Genomic DNA, 22,500 nt, shown 5'->3' on the forward strand with positions numbered 1-22,500 from the left:
CATTCATCGTCAAGCCCAAATATCAGCTGACGGGATATTGTAAACAAACACAGACGGAATTTGATGAACGACATTATCATTATTATTTTTGTATTTTTAAATTTTTTTACGGATTAGTCCACCGGGAAAATTATTCCTCGTAATATATAATAATCAACAGAGGATTGATTCTATAATAATACATACGCAATCTGCATAAATAAAAATACCATGTTTAATATATAACCTGCATAAATAAAAATAATCTATGTTAAATATATCAATTGAGATATAGAAATGATTCAACATGAATTTATTTCACCAAATATATAGACAGGAATTGAAAATAATCTAAAAGTTTAGAATCAAGTCTCCCCTTGCTGTTATTTCAGATCATTTGAAATACTATTAGCAAGTTTTAATCGTCTCTCCATAAAGCCCTGAGGTTTTGAGAGAAATATATATATATATATATATATATATATATATATATATATATATATATATGCATATCTATCAATCTATCTACCTCTGTATATATATAAAAATATATACATATATATACATATATATATACATATATACATACATATATATACATATATATACATGCATACATACATACATATATATACATACATATATATACATACATACATATATATGCATATATATATACATATATATACATATATATACATACATATATATACATATATATACATATATATATATATATATATATATATATATATATATATATATATATATATGGTGATTGTAACTTCTTGACAGAGGAAGACCATCTTTTCCTTGCTTTATTGTTGATTACTCATTCATTTTCATGTATTTATGAAATACTTTTTTTTCCTTTTTTTAAATTATATACACATATATACACTTATACACACATACATGTGGAGATGTGATCAAGATGCATCAATTCCTATTTTCTGTGGAAACGAAGGTGGCGCTTCAGACCAGACCTGCTCTTACACAGTCTGTTGCAAAGGTCACACTTAAGCTAAGATTGAAGGATGCCAACTGGTGCTGCTCTACTGTGGACGCTCATATGATGCTTCAGGCCTCCACTCGATTTACAGACCACAGAGCAAACAGAACATCTGTGCCCTGCAATGTTTTCCCCACCAAAGAAAGATTGATCTCCATGTGAATGCTTGTGGCTAGCCAGGCCAGCTCCGGATAAAGTCATTTTACCGCATAAATCACAGGTGTGGTTCTGCATGAAATCCTCCGACAGACCTGATATATCTGACAGATTTTTCTTCCGGATATCACGCTTCATTTTTGCATGCTCATATTTTTTCTACTCAAAACTATCACAGCCATGGTAGACTAAGGAGCGCCACTTTTTACGATCATTGGAAGCACTTTCCCAACTGACCACGTCAATACCAAGAGCTTTAAGATTATCTTTGATGTTATCCTTAAAGCATTTCCTCGGTTTATGTTGTGGGCGCTTTCCTAGTGTGATTTCACCATAGAACAGGCGCTTTGGCAATCTATCGTCGTCCATCCTTGTCAGATGTCCAGCCCACCTCATCTGGTTGCGTATGATCAACTTCTCGATACAAGGTACGTCAGCTCGCATGAGAACATCCATATCAGGTATAAAAGTGCTCCACCTGATGCCCAGAATATGTTTCAGGAATTTCTGGTGCACTCTCTCCATGACTTTTATGTGTCTACCATAAGTTGTCCAGGCCTCAGAAGCGTAAAGCAGGGATGGTAAAATACAAGATTGATATACACTGATCTTTGTATGAATAGTTATACCCCTGTCAGGCCATACTCGCTTCTCTAAGCCACCAAAAGCCTTAGTGTATCCTATTGTTGACCTCAGCATCCAGGGTTCCATCTTTGGCGAGAGTACTACCCAAATACACAAATGTGTCAATATCGGCAAGTCTCTGGTTTTTGACAAAAATATTTGGTTCCACATACAAACTACCGGGTGGAGGTGTGAACATGATCTTAGTCTTCTTAAGACTAATAGTAAACTCAAAAGACGCACAGGTCCCTGAGAACAGATCCATGATACCCTGCATATCCCTCTCACTATGGGCCACAAGATCGGCGTTATCCGCATAAAGCAATTCACGAACCAGGTGCTGAAAGGTCCTTGTAGAAGCATGAAAACGACGAAGATCAAAAACCCTACCTGTGGTTCTGAAACTCAAACAAACACCTAGAGAACATTCCCTAAAGGCATACGATAACATAGTTGCAAAATAAATTGAAAAAAGCGTAGGTGCTGGGATATCACCCTGCTTCACACCATTGTCAACCGAGATGGGTTCCGATAAGCATCCGTTGAAGTTCAGGCGAGCCTTCATATTAGTGTGCAGCTCCCTGAGTAATCGAAGTTGAGGTGGGCATCCCAACTTCCCCAGAATTATTCATAGGGCACTTCTGCTCACTGTATCAAAAGCCTTAGTCAAATCAACAAAAACCTGATAAAGCGGAACGCAGTGTTCAGTACATTTCTCCTGCAACTGCCGAGCAGAGAAGATCATATCTGTGGTTCCTCTGCCCGGACGAAAGCCACTTTGGCTTTCTGGAATGACGGATGGACAAATATACTTTAACAATCTATTGAGTAGAACTCTGGAAAATACTTTGCCAACTGCTTCCAACAAACTTATCCCACGATAACTTCCACAGTTGGTCCTGGACCCCTTTCCCTTGTACAGTGATATAAGAATTGCATCAACCCAATCCTAAGACGGGAGGCACCCTTCCAGACATCAGTGATAAGATGAAGAATTTCATGAACAAGTTTATCGCCCCCATGTAAGAGAACTTCCACAGGAATACCATCAAGCCCTGGAGCCCTCCCAACGTTCACTTCGTTAATTGGATCAATAGTTTCATTCTCAGATGGGAACACAGACATTGCATGGATAAGCTTCTGTTGTGATAAAAATTCATTGATGACGTCTTCATCAACATTAGAGGGGTTGTCAAAGAGATCAGAATAATGCTCGGTCCAACGAAGGAGAATCTTGTTAGGATCCTTTATAAGGGCAATTCCATCACTTGAGAGTAGGGGAGATGTAGATAGTGTTTGAGAACCAAAAGCTTTTTTAAGCAAATGGTACATACGTTTGAGGTCTTTACAATCAAAAGTCATCTGGATTTGGTTGGCGATTTTAGCCCACCACTGATTCTTCATTTCACGGAGTCGCTTTTGGAAAATACCATTGTTTACTTTAAGTGACTGTTGGAGGGATTGACCTTCATGAAAGGCAGAAAACATCTTATGGTGCAACTCATTTTTAGCACTTAAGAGTTGAGTAATTTCAAAATCATTATCATCAAACCAATCTTGATGTTTAGATTTGCGGAAGAACATCTACACTTATTTCATAGACTGTATTTTTAAAATGCACCCACGACCCATCAAAATCAGCAGAATTAACTATAGATCGAAGCTTTTTACGTACACTTGGATCATCCAGCCTGGACACATCAACCCACTTGGGAATCCCAACACCACCTAACCTCCAAATCTGCCTCTCTGGAAATAATATAATCAATCAAGTGACCTTGTTTTGAACGAGGATGGGTCCAGGTAAACCTATGGACCTCTTTGTGGCTGAAGAAAGTGTTACAGATAGCAAGGTCAAACTGAGTGCATAGATGGAGAAAATGCTGACCATTACTGTTGACCTTACCTACACCAAACCGGCCGAGTGAGTCCCAGGTGTGATGATCCTTGCCCACCCCTTGCATTTAGATCACCCATGAGTAAGATCTTCTCAGATAAAGGAATTGAGGAAATGGTACGACTGAGATCTCGGTAAAAGGCCGTGATGTTGTCTTCATCATGACCCATACTAGGGGCATACACAGATAAAATCGTCATATACCTACTGTGCGTAAGAGTGAAGCACATCATCATAATTCTGTCACTTACACAGATTGGCTGTTCAATCCTCTTCACCAAATCAGAACGCACTGAAAAGCCAATTCTACCTTCTCGTCTCAGCCCCGATAGTTTTCCTTTCCAAAAAAAAGGTGTATCCCGAGCCCACTTCCACCAATTGATCCTCACCACTCAATCGTGTTTCAGACAATGCTGCAATGTCTATGCTGTACCTAGCGAGCTCTCTTGCAACAATAGCTGTCCTACGCTCAGGTCTTTTACTATCTAGGACATCTAGCAAAGTTCTCACATCCCACGTAGCCGCAGTTAGGTTATTCCTCTCCTGATAAAATTTTGATTATCCTTGTTTATTATTTTTCTTCAACTTTATATTGTTTCTCCTGCAAATATAGAGCAGCCGCGAACCGCAGGAAGCCGACCAGCTAATAAAAGGGTAGGCAATTTATAGGTCACCTTTTCTAGACCCTTCCCAAATTCATGGGTGAGCGGTATATCCCTAGAAAAGACTATTCAGCCGCCAGATCATCCACCGAAGTTGCTTCGGCCCTGTAAGACTTTTACTTTTTTGTATACATATATATATATATACATGTATACATACATATATATACATACATATATATATGCATACATATATATCATACATACATACATATATGTATATATTAAAGTCCATGAGCCCATATATATGTATATATTAAAGTCCATGAGCCCAAAAATGTCTTTCTTTTTAGTGCTATCGGTGAATTAGCAGGCATGACACTGAAGATGGTCATTGAGATCGATTATTAAATGCTTCCAACATTTTAACCATCCACGCGTCACAACTTTTCCATCGCCACAGGACCACTTTTATAGACAAATGCCTGAGGGAGTATCTATACATGGATGATTCTACAGAGTCTTAGCTTTGTTCGACAGCTAAGTCTCTCTCTCGATTCAAAATGTTGAGATCCGGCAATAAGCAAGAGCAAGATAGCCAGCAACAAGTTAAACTACACACCAGCTTAATGCGGGTACTGGTCTCCCGCTTTATGTTTTTTTACATCAGAGATTTGCTTCTCCTAGAAAGGTTGCCTTCACTATGGCTTACAGGAGTCCTCTCCGCCCCAACACACACATACATACACACATCACGCACACGGTGCTAGTTGGCCGTTGACCCCGAAAAAGAGTTCATTCGCCCTTTGCAAGGTTTGGAAGGTCTTGTTTTTAATCCTTCAGGGAGACTAGCCACCCTCCTCACCAAAGAAGTCTGGTGGGGGTACCAGTTTTGTCGCCGATAACCCGACCATGAGGCAGGTAGCATTGGGTTACATGGTACCAGTAGCATATGACATGACCTGACATATGCATACATATATATATACACATATATATACATACATATATACATACATACATATATATACATACACATATGTATACATACACACATATATATACATGCATACATATATATACATACATATATATACATACATATATATACATACATATATATATATATATACATGCATACATATATATGCATACATATATATACATAAATATATATACATACATATATATACATACATACATATATATATATATATATACTAGCGGGGGTACCCGGCGTTGCCCGAGCGTTTGTTTCCGGGACGGGGGGGGAGTTTTAAAAAATGTTATGGTAGGTAAGTAGGAAGGATCAAACCCGGAGTCATGAGTAAAAGTAGGAAAATAAAGTGTGAAAAAAAAAATAAATAAACATTTGCAACGTTAACAGTTCGGCCACCAAGAAAAGTCCATTCCAGTTGTTTAGGGAAAAAAAAACGACTACGGTAGGTCGGCGCGAACGTGAAAATATAATGTGTATTGTCCAGCACGCTAACCACTACGCCACAGAGCACTGCAGCTTAGTTTGGTGATTTTAAATAACTTCACATGAAAGAACTACGAAGCCAAACCGGTGTTCTCTTCTCAACTGTTCCTTGTGAACGATCCCCAAACGGCGTTAAGTGGTGGCAGGGGGAGGAGGAATTCTTTAGAGAGAAAATATTTTACCACTTCCATTGATCTTAACCGATTTTGGCCGTGACTTCTCAGCAGAAAAAGTATAGAAATCTAAGATTATCGAGGAATTTGAGAAATAATAAGCCTATAACACACCTCAGATATTGTTCTGTCGTTTGTGCATATTATATTTGCATGAAATATCTTGATTTTTAATCCTATTAATGTCAAAATCAGACTGGAAAAAATGAGTTCATTTTATTTATATAGAGAAAGAGAAGATATATATATATATATATATATATATATATATATATATATATATATATATATATATATATAAGAGAAAGAAAATTAAAACTAAGTTAAACTTTACAATCAAAATTTATTGTTCGACTGAATACCCCAAACAAAACATTTACAAAGTCCTTATTCTGCGGAGTTTCAAAGAATGTTATGCTTATTATTATTCTCATCAGAGTACATAAAGAAATCGCCAAATTATATTTGTAGCAATGCTAGAATTTGCTAGTTTAGGCATTAAGTGAAACCACAGTTTATTGTAGTTATAAATTGCCAAATAAAAAAATGAAAAAATAATTTTGATTGTAAAGTTCAACTTACAGTTTAAATTTTATTTCTTTTATAATAAGCTCTACTCTCTATTGTGTATTGAGCTTTTTTAATTCAGTTGCGATTACATTTTCTATATAGAAGTACTGTTATTTATATTAGTTTGAAGTTTACCATTGCGTATATCAGGTAAACACTACATTCCTTTGTTTTCATTAATATATATATATATATATATATATATATATATATATATATGTATATATATATATATATATATATATATATATATATATATATATATATATACTAGTAAAAGTACCCGTCGTTGACTGGGTTCAAAAACAGCCTACAGAAAATGGACTCTGATTTATGAAAGTATTATAGGCTATGAAAAGGAAGGGCTGTATAAAGATAGCTTCGAATTTGGGGGTATCAAAACCAAAGCAAAATATGATGAAAGTAAAAATGAAATAGATAAACCCCATAATTCATTATACCATACCTGTTCACACTGAAATACTTATCACAATATTCTGGATCTATATTAAAAAAAACCTTGTTAAATTTTGTGACATATTTCACTTCTATGGAGGTCAGGCGCGAACGAACACCCCAGAATTTTATTATACCATATTTCTTAAACTGAAACATAATTATCAAAGTATACTTACGCAGATAGATATGAAAAGTCTTTATTAAAGTTTGTGCCTATTTCCATTCTATGGAGGCCAGACGCGAACGCAGACCCCAAAATTTTATTATACTATCCCTATTTAACTTAAAACATACTTATCAAAGTATTATTATGTACATCTATATCAAAAACACTAATAAACGTTTTTTTTAATTTTTAAATTTTTTATTTCGATACTTTGTGGACCAGGCGCGAACTCAGACCCCACAATTTTAATGAATCATCATTATGCCAGATCAAACATACCCATTCCTGTGTCTCAATACATCTTCTATCATTATATGTGATCAGTTTTCTATAATAGTCAACCATCAGCCTTTGAAACTTTACACGACCGGTCGCCACAGTCGACTGAAAATTTCTTGGGGCGACTAAAAGTCGTAATTCACTCGCCCGCCAATCGATAAATTTCTTAAAATAAAAAAACGGAGAAACTCATTTATTTGACGACCCTCAAATATGCGATGACTTAGAATGACCTATGTTTCATCATTTGTGAATTCTTTCATCTCTAGCTGTGAGACCGTTGGAATATCGTATTGAAAAAAAGAGTGGTCACACTAAATGTTAGCAAGAGGTCAAATTTACATATTCGGCGTGTAGTCAAAATGTCGCCTTCATTTAGCTCTCTGATTTTGATATTGATTTGGAAATTCTTCGACACTACAATTACATACACTTCATGCTTACAAAAGTAAAGACGAACATTTGAAAGAGGAAAAAACGCATCGTTCCGTTACGCACGCACCGAAAATGAAATTATACAACAAGTAATCAGTTTTCACTTCAGTTTTGTATCTTCGTAAACAAACATTATTTATTCCAGGGACGATAGAAATGTATCAGGATATAAACAAATCTGGACATGAATTATAAAAATGTAAACACATAAAAATACCAAAACGGCTGATTATTAGTAACATGTTATACATGATATAATATTTCGACTTGCCTTGTAAAAAATAAAAATATAGAATAAATGTATAAAAAAACCTTTATTGTTTCATTAATAAAGCTGTCTAATTACTAGGTTAATCAATGCTATATGATGCTAAATGTCCATTTTTATTATGATCTCGCTTCGAGTTTTGTTCAGTAATTATTTAAAGTAACTATTTCTGATTCTTTTGAGCTGCTGGGATGATTGTGTGTTTCAGAACATTTTTCAATTAGAGACTTCATATTGAAATATTTTAATGAAAAAATGAATCTCTAATATTTGTTTTGCATTTTAAAATATATTTATTTCAAGGGTGTGATTTTACATTATGTTTTCTTTGTGTATAAATAATCTAAAGAGCTGAGTGTATTTTAATGTAACAGTGAAATTACAAGTTTAATTAAAATACAGGAAATAGAAAGTGCTCGTTGTAATTTAGATATATAATAAGCTCGATAGTTAAATGTCCTAGAGCTAATTGAATATTAAGTAATGTGATTGATAATTTAAAATTTAAAAATCAAATTTTAATTAAATTAAAAATCCGTTTTATAAGAAGGAACAACAACAAAATCAATTATCTGTACGATCGTTTCGGAAAACAATGCTTTTTATTGTGGTATACATCAAGTTATGTACAATAATTATATATAGTTTTTTGATAAGCAAGGTCTCCTCATCAGCAAATTTTGAAGGGTTTTTATTGAATTTAAAAGACACCATAAATAAACCTAGCATTAAAAGTAAGTCAGATGAATCTTTTAATTCTTCGTTTTTTGAAATCAGGAACTGCGGTTAAAATAGTCATTTAGATGTTTGCTATAGCTTTTTATCTTATTGAATATATATATTTACTGAAATTTTATTTTTTAGTTAAATCTTACAATTAAACGTTCCATTTAAGAAATAGATACATATACTGCTGTTCTTAACAAAATATCAAAGTACAAAATAAATAAATACATGAAATAAAATAAAATAAATAAATAAAAAAAACAACGAAACCGAAGCTATTTTATTTCCCCTTCAATCAAAAAAACAACACTTTCCAAATCAACAACTCATATTATCGCTAAAGCTAAGTAATTTGTAGGTTTTATGTAATTCTTGAAAACTTTTGTTTCATTCATTTAAAAAATATTTTTCTTTCCTATATACATGGTATTTTTATGAGGTCCTACAAAAACTACACAGTTGTAGTGAAAGGTAATCTATAACATAGATCTCATGTATGTATGTTTATATGTCTGCCTAAAACATTTGACAAAGGCGGCGGATTTTCACGAGATCGATATCTCTTCGAAGGTCGACCATTCGGACGTTTTTTTTGGGGGGGGGGGGTCACTTTATTTTCTTTCTTCGCGGTACGGATTCGAGTCTGCCTGCCTACAACCACTTTTTTTGCGCTTGCAATTTTCCTTTTTTATTTTTTATTTATTTATTGATTTTTATTTTTTATTTTTTTTTGTTTTGTTTTGTTTTGCTCAGCCAACGCCCTTACACACACCTCAACTTTCTCTTTCGCCTTCGCGTCACGTGTTTGAGCCTGCCTGCCTACTACAACTTTTTTTTTTCGCCAAACACACGGAAAACGCCGGACACCCATGCTAGTCTATAATATATAAAGCAAAACTGCCGCGCGCGTTTTTGTATGTCCGAGAAAGGCTTTTTTCGCCGGGGTTTTCGGTGGGGATGGGGGCTACTATGCTTTAGAACTTTTTATATACTCCCTAGATTATAATATCTATGATTTGCGAAGGGACGTCATCTCTAGATTTATTTTGATCGACTTTTATAAAATTTACTCTACGCCATCCTTATCACACTTATAACACTTCATCATCTGTAGAAAGGGCAAAATATTTGCTTGCACTAGTCACAAGAAATACGGAACGTTCTTCATAGAAAGATAAGAGGCTGGTGTGTAAAAATAAGGCCGAAAATTAAATAAAGTGGAATTTTTTAATTAAAATTCGAGTAAGGTTACGTGTTCAAGTAATGACGTCGCATAGACAGAAAGTCGCCAGTCATACGTGACGAATAAGCAAGGGAGATCAATCTCTTTCGAGGGAACCAGTAGATAGATAGATAGATAGATAGATAGATAAAGATATATATATATATATATATATATAAAGAAAGAGAAAGAGAGGGACATTTAGACACAACAATGGTGTTTTATACATATATTCTATAAAGAAATAATAAAATCCCAATTTCATGTATCTATGTTTCTTTATTACTAACGTTTATGAAGGCTATATTGAATAAAAATAAGAATAAGAATAACAACAATAATAATTACAATAATTATAACAATAATAAAAATAATAATAATAATCATAATAATTACAATAATTATAACAACAACAACAATAATAATAATATATAATAATAATTATAATAATTATAACAATCATAATAATTACAATAATTATAACAATAGCAATAATAATAATAATCATAATAATAATAAAAAAAATAATAATAATAATGAATATAATAATAACTTTAATAATAATAATAATAAAAATAATAATAATAATAATGAATATAATAATAACTTTAATAATAATAATAATAATAATAATAAAATAATAATAATTACAATAATTATATCAATAGTAATCATAATAATAATAATAATAATTACAATAATTATAACAATAATAATAATAGTAATAATAATAATAATAACTTTAATAATAATAATAATAAAAATAATAATAATTACAATAATTATATCAATAGTAATAATAATAATAATAATAATAATTACAATAATTATAACAATAGTAATAATAATAATAATAATAATAATAATAATAATAATAATAATAATAGGTGAAGAGCACAAGAAATCTGAGAAAACTTACAATAATTATAATAATAGTAATAATAATAATAATAATAATAATGATAATAATAATAATAATAATAATTACAATAATTATAACAATAATAATAATAATAATAATCATAATAATAATAATAATAATAATAATAATAATAATAATAATAATAATTACAATAATTATAACAATAATAATAATAATAATAATAAAAATAATAATAATAATAATGAATATAATAATAACTTTAATAATAATAATAATAATAATAATAATAAAATAATAATAATTACAATAATTATATCAATAGTAATCATAATAATAATAATAATAATAATAATAATAATAATTACAATAATTATAACAATAGTAATAATAATAATAATAATAATAATAATAATAATAATTACAATAATTATAACAATAATAATAATAATAATAATAATAATAATCATAATAATAATAAAAATAATAATAATAATTACAATGATTATAACAATAATAATAATAACAACAATAATAATAATAACAACAATAATAATAATAATAATAATAATAACAATAATAATAATAACAACAATAATAATAATAATAATAATAATAATAATAACAATAATAATAATAACAACAATAATAATAATAATAATAATAATAATAATAACAACAATAATAATAATAATAATAATAATAACAATAATAATAATAACAACAATAATAATAATAATAATAACAATAATAATAATAATAATAATAATAATAACAATAATAATAATAACAACAATAATAATAATAATAATAATAATAATAACAACAATAATAATAATAATAATAATAATAACAATAATAATAATAACAACAATAATAATAATAATAATAATAACAATAATAATAATAATAATAATAATAATAATAACAATAATAATAATAACAACAATAATAATAACAATAATAATAATAATAATAATAATAATAATAACAATAATAATAATAACAACAATAATAATAATAATAATAATAATAACAACAATAATAATAATAATAATAATAATAACAATAATAATAATAACAACAATAATAATAATAATAATAATAATAATAATAATAACAACAATAATAATAATAATAATAATAATAATAACAATAATAATAATAACAACAATAATAATAATAATAACAATAATAATAATAACAACAATAATAATAATAACAACAATAATAATAATAATAATAATAATAATAATAATAATAATAATAATAATAATAATAATAGGTAGAGAGCACAAGAAATCTCAGAAAACTTGTTGCTACTCAGACTCGGAAAACGCCGCAAATAGTTCTCAAAGAGAAAGTTTTGATGACGGCTTATGTTACTACTCCTAGTGAGTAAATAATAAAAAGAAGAAGAAAAGTAAAAAGAAGAATTCAATTTATATATATATATATATATATATATATATATATATATAAATTTGTTTTCTTTGTGTGTATTGATATTCATATTAAAAATCTTTTCTTCTATTTACTTCCAAAGAAAATACAACCTTGTTATATATGATTCGTGGAATTGCATTCATCTGCAAAAGATCTAGCTAATTTGCATATTCTTTAAAACATTCATTTTAATTAATTCCCTAATAGTTTTTTTTAGTTTTCTTATGGGATAATCATCTTTAGTTAACTATTACGTGTAATTATATTTATGCACATATTTTACATGATTTATACTTGCATAATATTTGCGTCAAAAGTTTATCGTAAACACAAAATTGTTTTCATATATATTTATGTATACGTATATATTTTTGTTTAGAAAATGCTGCCAACCAAACTCTTCTGTCAGTTTTTGGTCTAGAGACATGAAACTTAATATATAGGGTATTTGAACCCATGTCAAACTTTATATTTGGGTTTTAGCCGGGGAAAATTCTTACAAAAGTGTGAACTATAAAGAAATGGAATTTGCCAGGTGACAGTGAAACGACGGCAGCACAAACATAATGGTTATTGGTTCAGGTTTTAACTTTTAGCTGGCAGGAAATGTGTCTTCATAGCTGATGCATTAATGTAAAAAAAAACAAAAAAACGTAAATCTTAAGCAAAAGATTTTGGTTTCGATTCTCGGTGGTGGCGCACGAGTTATTTATTTATTTTTATTTTTTTTAACTTTTTGGTACTAGTGCAGAGAGTGATCCGGACGAAGATAATATGTATGTATTATTTAAAAAACCATTCTTAACATGGGGAGGGGAAGATGTTTTGTACCTCTTCTATACTTCAACCTTATAATTGAATAAAAAAGCACATTAAACTTTAATTAAACTTGGAAATACGATTTAAAAAATAGCGCGGATAACTCTCTGCACTAGCACCAACTTTTTATATCATTACTATAAATTGGATCCAATATAATCGCTACAATTATATAAATGCAACTTTGTCTCTGTGTGTGTGTGTGAGAGAGAGAGAGAGAGAGAGAGAGAGAGAGAGAGAGAGAGAGAGAGAGAGAATTGGTTATATACTCCGAAACGGCTGAACAGATTTTCTTTAAAATTTACAAAACTTTAGTGTATAAGTCTGGAAGCGATATTAGTTAAGTTTTGTCTCAAGATACCCCCAATAATTACCGATAATCGAAACTGTTATTTTAATTTATCTATTATCAGTAACGCCATATATATATATATATATATATATATATATATATATATATATATATATATATATTTAAATCACAACTTTATAATATAAAAGAATCGATAAAAAAATGACTACAATGCTATAATGATATATAAGAAATCTGCATAAATAAAAATATATTTAAGAGTATTTTACGGCCAGGTTACACCGGGTTACGCCGGGCGTCCCTGCTAGTATGATAATAAATACGAAACCTGCATTAATCAAAATATCATATTTAGGCGTATTTTACGACCGGGCAATGCCGGGCGGCCTGCTAGTAACAAAGAAAAGAGAAGCTGATTCTAGCGAGAGAGTGAACGCACGGTCAGGATTAAAGAACACTCCAGTTATACTACGAATAATGTTAAGATAGGAATGTTTTCAGAAAATAAATGTTTATGGTGAGATTTGGCCATTTGCTACTTTATCATCACAATTTGCCATTAGTAATAATAACAAAACAGTATTACCTTCTTTGGAATCATGACCAGATCATGCAGATAGCGGAGGTGGGGGGGGATAAAACTTTTTTTCATCAACGCTTTATGGCTGACAACACCCCTCCCCTCCCAGATGGGGGAACTTTGTGGCCTTTTGGCCAAGATCAAAGTGTAGTATCTGTTCCGGCAAATGCTGCAATCAAAGACCATTGCCCTTGCGGCAATCTTCTGGTCCATGTAGGGGCTACCCTACATAGCAGTGTGCAAATCACTATACAGCTCCCATTTCCCACCTCTCGGGAGCTGGTCCCCTTTTTCCTCCCACTCCCTCTCTCTCTCTCTCTCTTCACATTAAAAAACGACCTTGTGCCTAATTTGCTCAGTGGGAAGCAAATAAATGCAACACTTTATGGCTGACCCTGTTTCGATAGTCATAGCTGGTGTGCCACTTCCAGAGATAGGAAGGTCTATTCAGTCTGATTAAAAAGCTTGCTGTATGTCTGACTACACTTTATGTAAAATTTCAAATGTTTAGACCAAAAATGGACTCAATAGTTTCTTAGAAACCGCAAAGGTAAAATCTTTGGAATTTTGACACCTTGGCAGCCAAATTTTCGGTCAAAACCCGATTAAAAAGCTTGCTCTATGTCTAAATACATTTTATGTAAAATTTCAAATGTTTAGACCAAAAATTTGGCTGAGGAATTTGGTAGAGACCGCAGAGGTCAAATTCTTTTTAACTTTGACCCCAATTTTGACCCTTTAACATTTGTTTTTATGGAGCTCAAATTAAAAAGTTTGATCCATGTCCAAGTAACCTACATCTAAAATTTCAAGTGTTTAGACCCAAAATTGGTGTAGGAGTGTGGTAGAGTTTTCAGAGATCAAATTGTTGACAGTCCAAATTCTTGCCAAAAACCGACTAAAATGATTTCCCAAATCTCAGTACCCCTTAAGTCAAATCTCGAGTCTGTAGACTGATAATTGACAGTGTAGTTTAGTAAGGAAATGTACACACGCAGAGGCAATTGCACTTTTATAGATAAGTTTCTTATTGTCTACTTTTTTTAAAAAAATTTCATTCAAAACTGTCCTCTAGTAATATAATGGGGTGCCCCGTCCGTAACTCGAGAACGTGCTGTATTGCTTGAAGAAACAGCATACCATTTTTCTTTTTGAATAATTGGTCAGGATTTACCTCAAATAAACCCATATACAGAGAGCGAAGATACCCGAGGATGGTGTCTAGTAGGCATTAAATCTCACCCTGCAGAAATACACAACTATCTATATAGGAAAACGATTTTAAAAAATATAATTGTACATGCTTTCTTTTGGTGTCTTGTGTTGTCGCAAGATAAGAAGCGTGTGTGCAATTAGCATGGTAAATTTCCACGTAAGGTAACAAAAATTAGGTAGAGTGGAAATTTACAATTAGAATTCAAAGAAGGCTACGTGTTCTGGCAGTGATGTCAGTTACATGAAACTTCTAGATCTTACCTGGCGAATGAGTAAAGGAGAACTATCTTTAAACTGAATCAGAGAGAGAGAGAGAGGGGAGAAGGGAGGGAGCGAGAGCTATCGGTATAGATAACTGCTGCCCTTCCCTTATAAGAGGGAAACGGTTAAAGTTTTGATGCATATACGTGAAAGAGTATTTATATGCAAGTGCGTAACCATGGGGTTATTACGGTAAATTGCGATGTAAGATTACGCTTAGTGAAATTTTCCAATTAGAATCTGAGTAAAGCTTAATTATGGTTAGGTTTCACTAAACATGTAAACAGATTCAAACTAAACATTCAATATGAAACGTGTTTTATGTTTGTAAATTTTTTTAGATAAGAATTTATTAGTCGTATTTTTTTTTTTTTTTTTTTACATTTTTCGGACTACTGTTCTCAACTTGACTGTTGTTTTCACAATGTTTGAAGCTGAATTTTTTCAGGTGTACATTGTCGAATTCTGGAATCTTTCTGTTGCGCTCGGAAATTTGCATGGAATTTCGAACGAAACTCTTTATTTAATCCACGGATGTTCTCGTTCCGTCAGCCATGACTGGGTAGAAGTCCTAAATAATTCGCAATTGTATTTTGGATATCGCCCGCACTAAGGATTGAATTGAATTTTCCCCAAATAGATAAATTACTTGGTAAAAATCAGTTGTAAGTTACACATTTCTGGAAGTTATTTCAATCCTCAGCATGAGCAACATTCAAAATTTAATTGTAAACTAGCGGTATCTGTGGAAATCTCACAGGAGACTCATTCATATGTAATATATTGATGTTGGCATTCTGTAGATGTTAAGCGTAAATGGAGATGCTCTGATATTATTGTAGCTCTTTTGTTAAAACTACAAAAGTATTTGTCTAAGCTAGCAGGGACGCCCGGTGTAGCCTGGTCGTAAAGTACGCTTAAATATGATATTTTAATTCTTGCAGATTTCATATATATTATCACAGAGTTAATTTTCTATCGATTTTTATATATTATAAAGTTGCGATTTCAAAAATAAAACAAATATATCCATATGACTTGGGTACATCAGGTTGAATCAAAACCGAAACCAAAACGTATGAAAAAAATATATTTATATATATATATATATATATATATATATATATATATATATATATATATATATATATATAACTTGAGTTCCGTCAGCCATAATCGAAACCGAAACCAAAACTTATGAAGAATTCTGGATAAAATTATTTATAAAAAAAATAGATGACTTAAGTGCCATCAGCTGTAATCGAAACCGAAACCAAGACTTATGATGAATACTTGGTGATATTATTTATAAAAGGATAAATGACTTGAGTGTCATCAGTTATAATGAAATAGAAGTCCATAGCAATTAAACAACAGTCACTCGGATATAAGCGTCACACACAAAATAAATAAAATACGTTATCCTATTAATATATAGATTACTTACGATTTCTACCCAGTTGTGACTGACGGAACGAGAACATGGTACCCAAGTGAATTAAATAAAAGGTTCTGTTCGAAGTTTTATGCAGATTCGACAGAAAGATTCCTGAATTCGACGAGATACACCTGAGAAGGTCGGAGTTTATATCGACAGAAACGTTGTGAAAATAACACAAAATGAGAACAGTAGTCCGAATAATCCAAATAACACCAAACGTGTTTTATTTCGTTATATATATATATATATATATATATATATATATATATATACATACATATATATATATATAGAGAGAGAGAGATAGAGAGATAGATAGATAGATAGATAGATAGAGAGAGAGAGAGAGAGAGAGAGATCATGTGTCTTTAATTATTTGATTTTTAATTTCATACATACTACCTCCGATCCTGAGGACGCCTAAATCGATACATGCGAAATCGGCCAGAGTCAATAAAATAGAATTATTCATTAATTAAGCGGCGCAACCTGATAATTTCTGTGTTAGCTGATGTAATCCATATTAGGTGATTTGTATATGAATGATAAGACTGAGCGTCATGGTCGATAGCATCTTTCATGAGACTTCAATGTTTTAACTCCTCGACCTGACATTCTTAGCTGACATCAAGTGAAATATGTGCATAGAAGATGCCGCCAAGCCTGCTGCAAAGAAAGTACTCTCTCTCTCTCTCTCTCTCTCTCTCTCTCTCTCTTTCTCTCTGCGCCCTTTAATACAGCAGTGTTGCAACTTCTAGGCTGGTTCAGCAACCACTGACCCCCCCCCAATTTTCTCGACAGAGTGCAGAAATGAATTTCCAACCTAACAAGTTTCGCACTATCTTCCAAGCTGCAACTGCTGTCGCATCTATATACTTTTTTTACAAGTACTTTCATAAACTCCGACCAACATTCTCATCCTCCCTCAACGTAAATATCCCTAAACCACTCGATCAGCAGCAAAATTCCACCATTTCATTCTTCGCAGTTGATTGAAAAATTCGATAACTTCATTCTGAGTGTTTTATTTTCACTTGTGCCATTTTTCCTAATAATCTACTCATGCCATTTTACCTGTGCCATTTTACCGTGCCATTTCTTTCGGTTTAATTCTAATCGAAATTTGTTGTTTGTGATATATAGAGTTTAAGTTTAACTGTTAGGTTAAAATCAATAAATATTTATCGTTGATGTCAGCAATGAAAGTTAAAAATAAAAGAATGGATTTTGGAATCGCAAATTAGTCTCGTTTCTTTTTTTTTTTTTCAGATTCCGATACTGATTCCGATACTGATTTCAATGCGAGAAGGTCCTAGATATGACCTTAAACTATATCCGATGGTGAGGCCCCAGCTTGCGGGCTTTGGGGAGTGTGGAGCCACCCTTTAATTGCCATTGCTCCCAGGTCCACTCTGATCCGGATTGGTAGTACCTGTTAGGGTCCTAACTATGGGTTAAATAGAAACCGACTTAAAAAAAAAAAAAAAAAAAAAAAAAACGAAATATATTCTATTAAAAAATTATTCTTCAAAATAACTGCATCCGGCATTAAATAATCTGAAAAAAGGTTGATATGCCGTAAAACAACCAACCAAATCAAACCAAATCGATACGAGGAAAGTTCTGAATTTTTTTTAATTCCCGATTCCGATTCCGATTAATCGTCCCAACACTAATGGGAACATCAATTTATCTCCAAAACGACTCATGAAATTAGAAGAATTATGGTTTTAGGTTATTTCATTCTTGTATACAAAATCTCTATATAAAAAAGGATCATTATGTCATAGAGGACCAAATAAAGCGTTGCCTTTAAAAAGTTGACTTCTATGCGTATTCGGGTACGGTATAAAAGAACACCGCAGTTTAATTTGTCGCCGGCAAGTAATTATTTTTATGATATTAACTCTTTCATGTTCCCATGTTTTATCTAATACTTTAAAATGGCCGCCATTTTTTTCTTGTTTCATAAGCCACTTATTCTCTATGCATGACAAAACACCCCTCCCCATATAAAGAATGGCGACCAGTGAAAACAGTAAAGAATACATTAGATAATGAAGGTCTTAATAGCATAAGAACGACTTGTCGGCGACAAATTTAACTGTGATATTCGTTGATACCAGACGCAAATAAACCTAGAAATCAACTTTTTAATAGTGAGTCTTCATTTCGTCCTCTAGAGGTCCTTAAACTATATCCGATGGTGAGGCCCCAGCCTGCCATTGCTCCCAGGTCCACTCTGACCCGGAGTGTTAGGGTCCCAACTATGGGTTAAATAGAAACCGACTTGAAAAAAAAAACAAAAAACAAATATATATTCTATTTTAAAAAAATTCTTCAAAATCATTGAATTCGACATAAAATAAGTTGAAATGGGTTGATGTGCCGTAAAACGAAAACAACGAAACCAACCATCGTCCACTAGACATTTTTGACCAAAACATGAACTATCTTTAATAACTAATATTATACATTCATTTTTTTTTCTTTGCGGACTGTTATCCTCATCTTCATAGTTGTTGTTTCGCCACATTTCGGCCAACTCATCCTCTGGCCTTCTTCAGGCAATTCACCACGATAGGATGGGAATGCCGAGTCTTCTAACTGTATCTCCAATAATTACTGCCTTCCATAGTTGTTGTTGCTGTTGTCGCACCACGTTTTGGCCGCCTAATCCCCTAGCCTGCTTTGGGTAGGATTGAAACTGCTATCTTCAGCCAATGCTCACCTGGAATCGTAGAGAATAAACGCCTCTATCCACTGTGCCATGAGCCTCAAATGAATACACAAATCATTAAACCTCATCTCAAAAGATTCGAAGAAATAAAATTAAAATTAAATATCTCAAATGAAGTATACCGTCAGGGCAAGTTGTTTGTGTTTGTTGTTGTTGTTGTTGTTGTTGTTGTTTAGTAGTAGTAGTAGTAGTAGTAGTAGTAGTAGTAGCCAATCCAAACAAGACATATTGCTATATGTACGTTAGGGGTTACTATTTGTGATCATGCCTACAAGGCCACTATATAGGGAGTTGAGCAGTGAGATATTGGTTCACATCACATTTCATTAAAAAGAATATGCTGTCTAAGCTCAATTGGAATCGTGTTAAAATTAATCATTATTAAAATCAATTATTGTTGCATGGGTAATTTGTAATCAAATTTATAAACCCACTATGTCTGTCGGTCGCCATATTGTCAAACTATCTCTTATTTTGAAACTAAAAGTCGCAGAGCGTCGCTAGTGGCCTCAAATGATTGGATTTTTTTTTGTATGGAGCGTTTTTTATGGATCTTTAGCCGGTTAAAATAGTTTTTAAAGAGTGAAATACGAGTCAAAATTGTAAAAAAAAAAAAAATCGTTATACGTTTTGTACATTCATCGTTTATTTTTCATTAGTTCATATGCCTATCACGTTGGTACAGTGGTAACGTCATCAGCTTTAAATGCTACTGTTTTGTTTTTGGTTTCGATTCTAGCTGATAGCACCTAAACACTTTCTTTTTTTTTTACTTTTGAAATCACGACTCTAAAATAATATATACGAAATCTGGACAAATTAAAATATCATATTTAAACGTAATTTACGGCCGGGCAAAGCCGGGCAAAGCCGGGCATCCTTTCCCTAGTCAACAATAAATAAACAGGATAAACATAATCAACAATGATCGCAGTTATAATGGCGGTATTTTTTTTCTTTTTTTACTTTTATTCATTTCAAACAAGTGACTACTATTTTGGTATATGGCTACAAAGACACAATATAGGAAGTTGAGTAGTGAGATGCTTGTTTACTTTACATTTAACCTTCTGCGTGATAGTACAGTCAAAGAAGCAGGAAACAGGGAGGGAATTCAAAAGTCTAGCAGTTCGAAAAAGAAACTATTAGAGTCGAGGCATTCTGGTATCTAGAGACCGCTACAGTTAAGGGGTGGGATTTTGCTGAACAAGTGTTACGAGTTAATCAGAGCACATTCCATTAAGGTAGTTGCAAAACAGGCAGATTTGAAAGAGAAGTTGCAATATCTGATGTAGGGGGGGGACTGAGTACTCACGTTGTCGTTCCATCTTGTGTTTTGCAAGTTTTAAGTGCCGTTCCTGTTAAAGATACAGAAATATAAAATGTCGGACAGGTGAGGCTTTGTATACAAGCAAACAAAATTATAAAAATTACAACAATATTATTTCGGAATCATTCATTTTTTTTTTTTTTTTTTTCAAAAAATAACAAAAAAAAAATGGTACTCTAGCAAGATTTGACCCGGATTTTCGTGAATTCCCGTTAAACATGGATCGGGCGAGACTGGCAATGATCGGTTTCAGCTGAGCGCTGTTCAAATGTTGAAACGCTAAATCAACTTTTTATTTTTTATTTATATCATCGACAACAGGAGATTTTTGGTGATCGCACCAAATCGCAACGCCGAAAACCTCCTTCCAATAATAAACAAATATATTCTGCCGGGGACTACGGTCGTATATCCGACTGTTGGAAGGGCCTATAACAAAGTAGGAGGAGAAGGCTTCCACCAACCCCTGAACACTGAACATAAGTATGCATTTTGTAGACCCCGCGATGAAGGCAACAACGAACCACATCGAGAGGATGTGGGAAGGAAGCAAAACAACGAAACAAGCAAGAATGCGGGACCAACCCGGAACTCCTATGTACATATTTACTTGAATTTATGTGGAGACAAAAATTCGGAAACGATCCTTTTGTCTCCATCATAAATCACATTTCCGAAAACTACTCGGTTCTTGGGGAGCTTCCTTCCATTTCTTCTACTCCCTCTCCCTCCCTCTTTGCAGTCGATGGCCGTTCAACAGTCGATTGAAGTCAAAGATTCCTATAGAAATATCATCATCTCGAGAAATTTGTTCCGCCGGCAAAAAATAAAATAAAATAAAAATATTAAGCTTTCTTGCAAAAAAAAAAATGTTTTTTTCCTGTATTTTCATCTAACAATTTACACTTTCGTAATAAACATATTTTTACATATTTTCTTTAAAAAAATATATATATACACACATATATATATATATATATATATATATATATATATATATATAAAGTTTCTGTGGAAACTCCCCCCTCCCGCCAAAAACAAATTTAAATGAACAAAAAGTCTTTTTAAAAAAAAACTTGTACTTACACCTAACAATTTACGCTAAAAAAGTAAAACTTTCATGTTTTGAAAAAAAAAAAAAAAAAACGAAAAAAAGACTTTTTGTTGATAAATATTTTGCACAAAAAAAATAAATAAATAAAATAAAAATATTTTCAGTAATTTAAAAGGTTTTTTTTTATTATTTGCATTTTTCTTTTTTTTTTGTTCGTTTTTTTTTTTTTTTTTTAATTAGTCTGCGTCTCACTTGATCCATACTTCACGGGATTTCCCGAGAATCCAGGTCAAATTATGCAAGAGTACAAAAAAAATAGCTAGGACCGAGTGTGAAGCCATCCCCCCCCCCATGTCTCCATCCTTAATTT

At 32.1% G+C, this 22,500-nt stretch overlaps 1 protein-coding gene across 1 annotated transcript in view; it reads right to left on the reverse strand.

The window, feature by feature from the left end:
• LOC145260618 (uncharacterized) overlaps positions 1-22,500 on the reverse strand; it is a 204,443-nt gene that overhangs the window by 172,629 nt on the left and 9,314 nt on the right. Inside the window, exon 2 of the mRNA XM_080118930.1 lies at positions 21,062-21,104. Coding sequence (XP_079975056.1) covers positions 21,062-21,104 — 43 coding nt within the window. The remainder of the gene's footprint in view (positions 1-21,061; positions 21,105-22,500) is intronic.

This window comes from Euprymna scolopes, chromosome 36 (genome assembly GCF_053919585.1).
Source record: "Euprymna scolopes isolate OS-2025 chromosome 36, ASM5391958v1, whole genome shotgun sequence".
Taxonomy (NCBI): Eukaryota; Metazoa; Mollusca; class Cephalopoda; order Sepiida; family Sepiolidae; genus Euprymna; species Euprymna scolopes.